This window comes from Arachis duranensis, chromosome 4 (assembly GCF_000817695.3).
Source record: "Arachis duranensis cultivar V14167 chromosome 4, aradu.V14167.gnm2.J7QH, whole genome shotgun sequence".
In the NCBI taxonomy this organism is placed as follows: Eukaryota; Viridiplantae; Streptophyta; class Magnoliopsida; order Fabales; family Fabaceae; genus Arachis; species Arachis duranensis.
The window spans coordinates 823,730-834,211 of NC_029775.3; the positions used below are offsets into that span (position 1 = coordinate 823,730).

Here is a 10,482-nt window from a genome sequence, read left to right on the forward strand (position 1 = left end):
TCCACCACCTCCATGGACTTTCCTGTTAGAGTGCCTATGTTCCATGTCCCAAATCTCAACATTTTGTCGCTTCGACCTTTACCTTTTCCTTTGTGAACTAGCTTATTTACCCTCGTCCGTTCACGAAAACGCGAGAACCCTTGCTCATTTAACACTACATCCGAGCACCGATGCAGCGGCTCTTGCTTTGACACCGTACTCGAGCCATACGGCGCGTTACTTCCGGGTAACGACCTAGCTTTAGCGCAATAATGTCTTTGATTCATGTCATGGGGGGTTCGGCTATATTTTTACGTTGGTTGCCGAAGACCTAACACAACCCTCCTCCTTTATCCGGGTTTGGGACCGGTTATGTACCGCAAGTGTAACATAGGCGGAGTTAGTTGTTTTAGTTACTAATTGCTGTAAATTAGCTATCTAGTTGTTTCCTTTGAGCTGCACTAGCAGGCATAAGGGAAATAGTTCTCAGTCCTAACAGTTGCCTATAAATACTAGTTGATTAGTTGGTTTTAGTTTTGTGAATTTTCTGTTAAAACTGTTAGAACGGGAAGGAAGAACTCCCGCCACAGTTGGTAAGCCTATGACACAAAACTTCATTCCTAAATGGTTGGTTCTCATAGCGGCGGCGACAGGTCCGGCAAGCAAGAGTGCGGAGTCAGGGATGGAGCCTCCGAAACAGCGGGGAGTGCCGCACCTTAGCAACGAGGACTACAAAGCTAAACGTGTACGAGGCCAGTGCTGCTTCTACGATGAACCATACTCAGCAGGGTATGTGTGCAAGAACAAGGAATTCAAGTTGTTGATTATGGAACCTGAGGTTGAGGAGGGAGATTGGTTAGAGCACGAAGCCGTTCTGGAGGCAGTAGAGCAATTGGAGCTCAAACTTTCATGCTCTAACTGCCACATAGGTCAGTCAAAGCGTGAGCTTAGGTGTGGGGACGTCATGTGCGGGTGATGGTGGATTGTGGCACCTCAAACAACTTTTTAGCACCAGAAATCCCAGTAGAGTTGGGTTTGGTCGTGGATACCACGCCTAGGTTCTATGTAAGGGTGGCAGATTGGCGCTATTCGAGGGGACAAGGCAGATGCAAGGGGGTTACACTGAGCTTCCAGGGGATGTCCAGAACTGAGGATTTCTACCTATTCCCCATTGATGAGGCTGAGTTGGTTTTGGGGTTGGCGTGGCTAGATAAGCTCGAAGTCATTTGAGCCAATTTTAAGGACTCATTGAGATACTCAAGGGTGTGGAGGCTTTAACCTTGAAGGGTGATCCGGAATTGTATTATGGGGATTTAAGTTTTCACTCGACCTCGGTCACAAGTATTCCACAGTTGATACAACGGTGTTGGATGCTCATGAGGTAGTCTTTCAATCCCTACTAGGTTTACTGCTGTATCGGTGGCATGATCACACTATTCCTTTAAAGGACGGGTCTGCAGTCCCTAACATTAGGCCTTACCACTTTCCACACCACCAAAAAGCGGTGATTGAGGAAATGGTTTTGGAAATCATCTGGCCAAGTATGAGCCCCTATGCTAGTCCCATCTTGTTGGTCAAGAAGAAAGATGAGAGTCGGAGATTTTTTGTCAACTATTGCGCTTTAAATGGGATAACTGTGGCGGACAATTTTTTTTATCCCAATCATTGATGAGCTTTTGGATGAATTGGCGGGAGCCACAGTTTTTTCCAAGCACCAAATTAGGATGCGCGACGAGGATATTCCCAAAACTGTCTTTCAGACGCATGAGGGACAGTACGAGTTTTTGGTAATGCCCTTTGGTTTAACCAAAGCACTAAGTTCGTTCCAAGCATTGATGAATGACATCCTTAAGCTGCTATTATGGAAGTTTGTGTTGGTCTTAGTTGATGATATTTTGATCTACAATCGCGACATTGAGAGTTATGCCGATCACTTGCAGAAGGTATTTCGCATATTAATTGCCAATCAGCTTGTGTCAAATGCCAAGAAGTGCACTTTTGCAGTAGATTCCGTTGAGTATCTGGGCCATATAGTCTCAGCTGAGGCGAAATCAATGCCATGCTTGCTTGGCCGCTCCCTAAAGACTACGTGCTTTACAGGGGTTTTTAAGCCTCATGGGGTACTATTGTCGGTTTGTGCAAGGGTATGGCACAAATACTAAACCATTTACAGATTTGACAAGGAAGAATGCTTTTGAATGGAACAATCGAGCTATGGCAGCTTTTCAAAAACATAAATCCCTCATGGGAACACTTCCCACTTTGGTTATTCCAGATTCCTCAAAAGAGTTTGTTATCGAGACCGACGCCTCAACCAACGGGTGGCGGGATGTGTCATCTCAACAAGGGTGTCCTTACCGGTTCCAAAGAGGATATGGGAACATGTGACGATGGACTTCGTGGTTAGCTTATCCAAGTCTAAGGACATGGACACCATTTTTGTGGTGGTCCATCGGTTGAGCAAATATGTCTATTTTATCCCGTTATCACATCCTTTCTCGGCCAAGGAGGTGGCTGCAGTTATCGTTAAGTGGTGAAGCTTCACGGGTTCCCAAAATCAATTATTTCTGACCGGGTTTCATGAGTAGAAAATCTAATCAAATCCAAATTAGTGCAGTTTTAATCGATTTTCAGTTTGAATTGGATTGGATGAGCAGTTGAATTTGAATCGGTTTGGATTTGAACACTCCTAGATATATGCAGTTATATATCTGGATTTGAACACTCCTAGATATATGCAGTTATATATACCGGTTTGGTTTGGTTCAAATTTTTAGTGTCAAAATAAAAAACTATACCAAACCGAACAAAAAACTACAAAATTTTATTTCTTTCGGTTTGTTCGATTTTTTATTTTTTTTAGTTCCGTTGATCAATTTTGTTCGAATTGAATCAACTTTGAACACCCCGTAATATATAATATAGGTACCGAAATAAAAAATTCTCAAATGAATAATCTTTAATATAATGTAATGTGATCCGTCTTTTTTCGCGTTCAAAGGTTAAAATTATAACAACGCTCCATGTCTTCTCTAGAGCTATATGTTTTCTCGAAAGAATAAACAATCTTCGCATATACCCTTTTACAATCAAACGAATAGATACAGAATACTTCATTTCAATGATGTATCTTATTAAAAGACTTGTAAAGTTAAATGATATAAGAAAAAAAAAACAAGTATGAAACTGTTGAAAACAACCGTTAATCTCAGCTATCTGGATAACAAAAAAATAAGCACATAATCGTCTTGGTATCAAGGAGAAAAACACCAAGCAAATATTCTCCAACGCCACTAACTAGTTCAAGTTGAGCAACTTAAAGATTCAACAATGTAGATGAAAATTTCATGGTGACCTCTACTAATGGTTGTGGCGTCAATGTTGTGACCCTCCAAATAACGCCTTGCTAATTATGCCGGTGGCCTCGATGTATCGGTCAACACACCTAGAGATGCAACTGCTTTCGCTCCCGCTGAGACTTGAACCTGGTTTTGTGATGCACTTCTCAAAACACTTTCCTCTCACTGTCTGCTTACAAAAAAACAAGTTACCATGTGAATAGCTGAATCCACATATCAAACAAGACCAACCAAACCAGCTCCCAAGAAAAGAAAAAAAAAAAACTAACAATAACAACAACAGCCTAAACGAACAAAGTCAACATTCTAATATGCTAGAACCAGGATTGCCCCAGCCAAGCAGTTTAGTGGAAGGGTCCTCACTATCCTACCCTGGCTATTGCTACGATATTTTGTTGTGTGATACAACAGTTTTGCAATAATATATGTAAGTGGCTGGGACAATCGCTTGAACATATAGAGGAAATCAATTGCATCATAAGATATTTCAGTATTTCATAACATTGAACATCCAGCTCGTATCATCAACGATGATACGTGCAAAAGGATAACTTCAATGATTACATGTTACTGCATCTCTTTCTACATGATGAACAAACCTTCGTGAATTTCCTAACTCCTTTCAATTTTATATAAAATCTACATAAACAAGAAAATAAATGGACAAACCAATCTGGTTTTAACAGGCAAAGAAATAACATATTTAGAGCTCAGTTCTTGTAGACTTTGGGACCAATTGCTCATTAATCATTTTCTAATCGGCATTCTCCTTTATAGACAGCACATTGATAATATTTTATTTTAATAAATAACAGTTAAAATAAGTACAATAAGACTGTAGGAATTGTTTAAATTCAAGATGATTTGTCAATAAAACTATAGTTCTGAGGCAAGGAAAAATACCAAAAGGACAAATTGTGAAAATTATCAACCAGGATGATACCTATACTGCGCAAGCAGGTTCATTTTGGCAAATTCAGGACCTATATTTTGTGCAGAGAGTTCCTCTGATTGAAATTATTTTTATTAATTTGCTGAGAAATCAGGCACACAAACTCTTTACCCAAAAATCAAAATAGGTTGTTAAATAAAAGTGAACCTTGCAGTTGAAACCAGTAAACCACAGATTAGTGGTTAAAACAGAATTTATTGATTTTAGTTCTCACTTAACTATCAACTCAATTCTTTTAGTCTAATAATCTAACATCATACTTTATCCTGTACTTTTAAACATTAATTGCTAACTTATTGTCAAAAATAATAAATTCTAATGACTCTCTCGCATTCCTCGTGTTTAAAATCTGTTGCATCTCATCTCAGCCTCGAGTACCGTGCTCGATTCTTTGTTAAAAATAAAATAAAACAAAAGTGAAGTTTCTTTGTTTCTGGACTTTACAACTGAAGTTAGAAGCAATGAAGATAAATATTCATGAAAGATAAAACAAAATCAACGACTACGCTATACAAATTCATCCAGATCAAGCAAGATTCAAGAAACAATGGCAATGCCTTCATGAATGAAAGGAAAGATATGTACCTCGAGAAATTGCTGAGCATATTCCAAGGCGAGCTGGCTCTGGAGCTGTTTCTTGAGATCTTGCGCCGACATTTGCTGCGACGATCCAGGCGAAGGACTTGAGAATGAATCCATTTGCTTTGCTTGCTTTCTTCCTCACTCACTCTGCACACTGAATCGTTTTGTGTTGTATGGCTTTGCCGCTTCTCACTCAACGGAGTAAAACCCTAAATCTCAATTTGTTCATTTATCATAACTTTCAAATTTTAAAAACACTTGCAAAATATATTTATAATTAAACTCACATTAGCAGTATTTTTTTAATTTAATATAATCAAATTAAAAATATTATCAAATAATAAATAAGTATAATTTTAATATTAGTTATTAAAATTTTGTTAAAAATTTATAACTTTGTCATAACTTTCGCCTTACTTAAATCCGAATTACAAATAAAATTTTGATAACGAATTTAGTTGAAATAAAGTAGTTAAAAATTATTTTGAAAGAAAATAATTTCAAATGTTTTTAATATCAATAAAAAGTAAAAGCCTATTTGGAACATTTTGAGAATATAATTCTCACGAAAAAAAAATAGTTTAAAATATAATAAAAAGATCATTTTTAATTCTCAAAAAAATTTCAATTTTTATATTACTGTTCAAACTAAATCAGAATAAAAAATGTTTGATTTACAATTCCATTGTTATTAAAGATTAAAATGTCAAAATTATTCCTAATAAATAAATAAAAATAAATAAAAAAATCACAAAAATAAAATATAAAGAACACACAATTCATTTCATTCATATAATTAATTCTTTCAAATCATAAATTTGAATATGAAATAGAATTAGAATTCATTTTTTAAAAAAATAGAATTCTTTTTTTATTTTAATGCTTTTCAAACACACTCAAAATCTCAAAATTTTGATAGAATAATAGAAATANTTTAAATAATTAAAAATATATATATATATATATATGCATTTTTTTTATTCTCTTCTATCTTGAATAATTTAACTAAATTTGTTATATTCTACTTCATCATCTATTCGATCTACAATAAATAGTTTAAATACATATAAAATATGTGTATTAATAGTTTAATAGATCGAGCTGACTCACGAATTAATAGTTTAATTTTTGAACTCAATTTTAAATTTAAAATCGACTCATCTGTTCACAAATTTAACTTATTGCGCTATTAACGAGTCAAGTTCAATATGACTCATAAACTGACTTAATCATTTAGTTCTAATGAGTGAATTGAATCTACTACTTAATTTACATAGTGAATTGTGGATATTATGGATGTTTTGAGAATTTTTTTATATTTGATTATGGATTTCATTGTTCAAGAAAAGGGAAAACAAATAGCAAATTAGATTATGGATTTCAACGTTAAGCGAGTGACTGTTTTTATTTTCTCTGTGGCTACTAATAGTATTATTCTTCTATTGTCTTTGGTAAGCGTGGCAATGGGTAGAATAAAGTAGGATTTGAATTCAATTTTAATTTATTTGTGGATTGAGAATATTCCAATTCTAATCCTATTTGATATTTGCGGATTACAAAAAAGATGCAATATCATTATATAACTTGATGATAATTTAAAATAAAATTAATTTTTATGTAAAAAAATATTAAATTATCAATTAATGATATTTTTTTAGTCGCTAAAATTTGTTTGCATATAAGTATATAATATATACATATATAAGGTGTAGATTGGTCGGATAGGGTTCAAACTCAACTCACATCAACTCAACTCACATTTTATCCACATGTGTCTTCAACTAATTACTCAGGGGAGGCCTCAACTTTATTTGGTGTGTCCTCTATCTTTTTTCTCCATTGATTGTTTTATTTGATTTGTCTAAGATGCTATTGTATTTCACTTCTTGAGTTCTTGCCTTATAAATTGCTACTTTATTACTTCCCTGTTATGATAGCCCGATTCCTAGCTCAAAATAGCTATGCTTCCTATCATTTTCTCCTAATCATCTTCCTTGGACTCTTATTTTCTTCGTTTTTTCAACTACCATGCTCCAAAAGATGAAACTGATTTTGTTGTTGGGCTACAATGACAATAAACGTATGTTTGGTTGGTGTCTATATATACTAAAAATATAGACATGGTGGTACATATGACATATCACTTGTTGAGACACAAATTTTTAATGAATACAATAACACACAAGTGTACATAAAATATATGTTTTTATGTTTCTTCATTTAAATTGAGACATTGAAATACAGTTTATAAAATATAAAATTTTATATTTTTTTTTAAAATACTTGTATAGTGAATGAAAACTTGTATGGAAAATAAAAAACTAGAAAGCGAAACCGTCACATCTACGAATTAGAGTTAGAGTGTGTGGACAAGAGCATCTTAGTTTGGACAACATTAAGATATCTTTTTTTTGTTTAAATAAAAAATCTTATAATTTTCCTTTTGAATAATAATCAAATCCAATATCACATTAGGTAAAGGACAAACACTTGTATAACAAACCATGAGAAAGTTACTTAAACTTTAGCTACGATGAGAATTTTGGATACATTATTTCTTTGAGGGAGAAATAAAAAATGATGTTGAACATAGATTTTCACCATTCTACCTACAAATCTGAAGTCGAGTGTTCCATGCAACGTGGAAGCTAAGTCAACACGAACTGGCATTTACCAAAGCCTGTGAAAAAGCATGGATAAGAGAAAATTAAAACTGATAAATTTTAATTTAATAAATAACTTACACTATTTGAGTCAATTAACGCTGCGTTTATTCTTTAGAATAAAACAAAATAAGATATTAAGAATAAGACATAAATAAACATAAAATTTTGTGTTTTTGTAGTTTTTTTAGTAATAAATTAGAACAAATTATAAAAATTCAATTTATTTTCATTTTTTTCATTCAAAAAATTTGAAAAGAAAAATATAATAATAAAAATATATAATTATGAAAAATTAATAAAAATAATAAAAGAATAAATAAAAAATAAGTCGTATTCTTTGTTTGTGTTTTTGTATTATTTCTCTCAAAATTGACATAAAATACACTAATTCAGTATCTCTATTTATGTCTGATTTGTCAAACACGATTTTGTGTTTCTGTATCCCTGTCTCATCGTTCAAACACTAATAGGTTCTTGTAATCTTGTTTACCAAATTGGATTATATATAATGAGACTTACTTGGATCAACTGTTACAAGCATTGCAGTGCCACCAAAGTCACAAGTGCCTCCACCAACCTTTGTGTTCTGCCAGTAACTATTGAAAGCATAAGAAGCATGAGCCAGCATGGTGTTAGGAATGTAGCAAGGCCCATTGGGCTGAATGCTCTTGCACTCCGCCCCAGACCCACAAGCATAGTCCATCGCCGCCTTTATTATCGGATCAGGCACTGTGGGCTTTGCTACACACCAAACTGCCTTTTTATGGTGCGCAGAATTCGATGATGACGGCGGTGGTGGCGGCTTTGGAGCACGCTTTGGTGGTGGTGGTAGTGAAGGTGTGAATGGAGAGAGTGGGGTGGAAGTTTCTGGTGCCAGCTGTGGTGTTATTACCGAATTGAAAGGTGGTAGTGGTAATGAAGAAGGAGACCCATATGAATTAAAATCTGAATATCCCAGTGATGAGTACTTGTTAAAACGCTCTACAGATTCTACCTTGTCTTTTGAAGCTTTTCCATGAATTCTAGCATCTGCAAAATTAACAAAAACAAGTTGGAATTTCGAGTTTTTTTAGGTGAAAACTCAGTTGTAGTCACTTCACATGAAGTTGATAGCGAAAAGCCGTTAGATAAAAAATTAGTCAAATCAGTTAAATTATCTAACAGCTCTCAATTATCAATTTCACGTGAAGTGAAGTCAACTGCACTTGAGTTTCCACCTTTTTATTTGCAGGTGAAATTTTAGGTAAAATCAATTTCACGTGAAGTTGATAATTAATAACCATTAAATAAAATTTTAGTCAAATCATTCATCTACTCTCAACTATTAACTGCAGGTGAGTTTTTAACTTATTTGCAATGATGATTATAAATAAATGAAGAAAACAAGTTTAGTGGTGCATGCTCTTTACCGCCGAGAGTAGTGAAGAGGGTGGAAGGCACAATTAAGATGCAACAAACTGCAACAATGGTGGCTCTTGATTCCATTGCATCAATATTATCACAGCAAAGAAAAAAACAGAGGTTGAATAAAACATACAAGTTTGGCGAAGACAAGAGCAATATAAGTAGTTGATTCCATGAATAAAATCTAAAGTTGATTCTTTTGTAACTTTAATTTTGTTGCTGTCGCACTATGATCTCTAGACAAGCAAAATAATAATTCGCTCAAAGTATAAAGGATAAAGGAATAGCGACGAATTGCTTTTGTTTAAGATTTAGTAGGTGTAAAATAGAGCTAATTCTTTCTTTCACGGATATATTCTTTCATCAACCTGCACTTTCATCTTGCTTGATTGCTACTCAAAGAACTAAATGGAATCTAAGGTCTTTTTATATCTAATCTAAGTTTTGATTTGGTAAAATTTTTTGATGAGATATTATAAATTTTTCATTTTAATAGTAAATCAATAAGATCAGATATTTATTCGCAGTTTTTTAAAGATAGAATTGTTTTTTAAAGTATCTAAGGTGAAACCTTTTAAACAGGGTACACATGACCTGATTCGGCTTGAAGACTCGGGGGTCTCAAACATTTTAGAGACTAATTTGGTATGATTTCACCGGATTTAGAGTCGGGTAAGAATCTCAAAAATAGACTTGGTTATTATTTTGGGCAGGGTCTGGGTCAAGGTGAATCCGGTTTCACTCGATCAATATATATATTATAAATCTTTGATCCAATATGAATAAAATAAACATCATCCGTACTATCCAGAATAACCATCCGGGTACCAAGGATAATAAAACATCTCATGTCATAAAACCTAGCTAATTTTGGGGTTCACCAAGGATTGAATTTTTGACATTTCAGATCTAGAACTCTAATACTATGTCATGAAATCACTCATCCTAAAAACTTAACCTGATAGGAAAATGTAACACTAATGGTTATATCTTTAATACTTTCTAAACTTCAATTGTACACATTGTACAAAATTTTCATTGACTCTCTATACTTTCTCTTAATTATAAGCTTATTATTTTATTTTTAATCACACTTGTTTGAATTAGAAAATAGATTAAAAAAGCATCAAATTAGAATTTATGGACAAATTCTAATTCAAATATGGATATTAACTTTTCGGTAACAAATTTTTTCTTTATAAATTATTGTTAAAGCTTTAAAGACTCGTTTTTCATCCGGTTTGGATCCAATATAGTTGTGGCCCGAAAATGTTTAAGTTTCATCGGATCTAGAGCCGGATTAAGGTTTAAAAATAGACTCGATGTACATTTAGGGACGAGTCTGGGTCAGGATAAATCCGATTTTACCTGGCCCATGAACACCCATACTTTTAAAGATGGTTTGTACTTATCAAAATTAAAAACTCTAATATAATCTCATATATTAAAATTTAATTTTTACATTAATATTTATTATAATATTTTTAAATTTTAAAAATTATTTTACCAAATATATTTTTGTTGTATGTATATATTAAAA

At 33.6% G+C, this 10,482-nt stretch overlaps 2 protein-coding genes across 2 annotated transcripts; both read right to left on the reverse strand.

Moving 5' to 3' along the window:
- Positions 1-2,971: 2,971 nt before the first annotated feature.
- LOC107482459 (mitochondrial import inner membrane translocase subunit Tim13) lies at positions 2,972-5,097 on the reverse strand. The gene is made up of 2 exons (XM_016102952.3): positions 4,876-5,097; positions 2,972-3,507 (listed from the first exon to the last, which is right to left on the reverse strand). The coding sequence occupies exons 1-2, from the start codon at positions 4,987-4,989 to the stop codon at positions 3,355-3,357; spliced, it is 267 nt and encodes an 88-aa protein (XP_015958438.1). The 5' UTR covers positions 4,990-5,097; the 3' UTR covers positions 2,972-3,354.
- Positions 5,098-7,377: 2,280 nt separating this feature from the next.
- Positions 7,378-9,065, reverse strand: LOC107482458 (major pollen allergen Ole e 10-like). Its single transcript, XM_016102951.3, has 3 exons — positions 8,948-9,065; positions 8,058-8,567; positions 7,378-7,552 (listed from the first exon to the last, which is right to left on the reverse strand). Exons 1-3 carry the CDS (start codon positions 9,021-9,023, stop codon positions 7,521-7,523), a joined length of 618 nt encoding a protein of 205 aa, XP_015958437.1. The 5' UTR covers positions 9,024-9,065; the 3' UTR covers positions 7,378-7,520.
- Between the last annotated feature and the right edge of the window lie 1,417 nt (positions 9,066-10,482).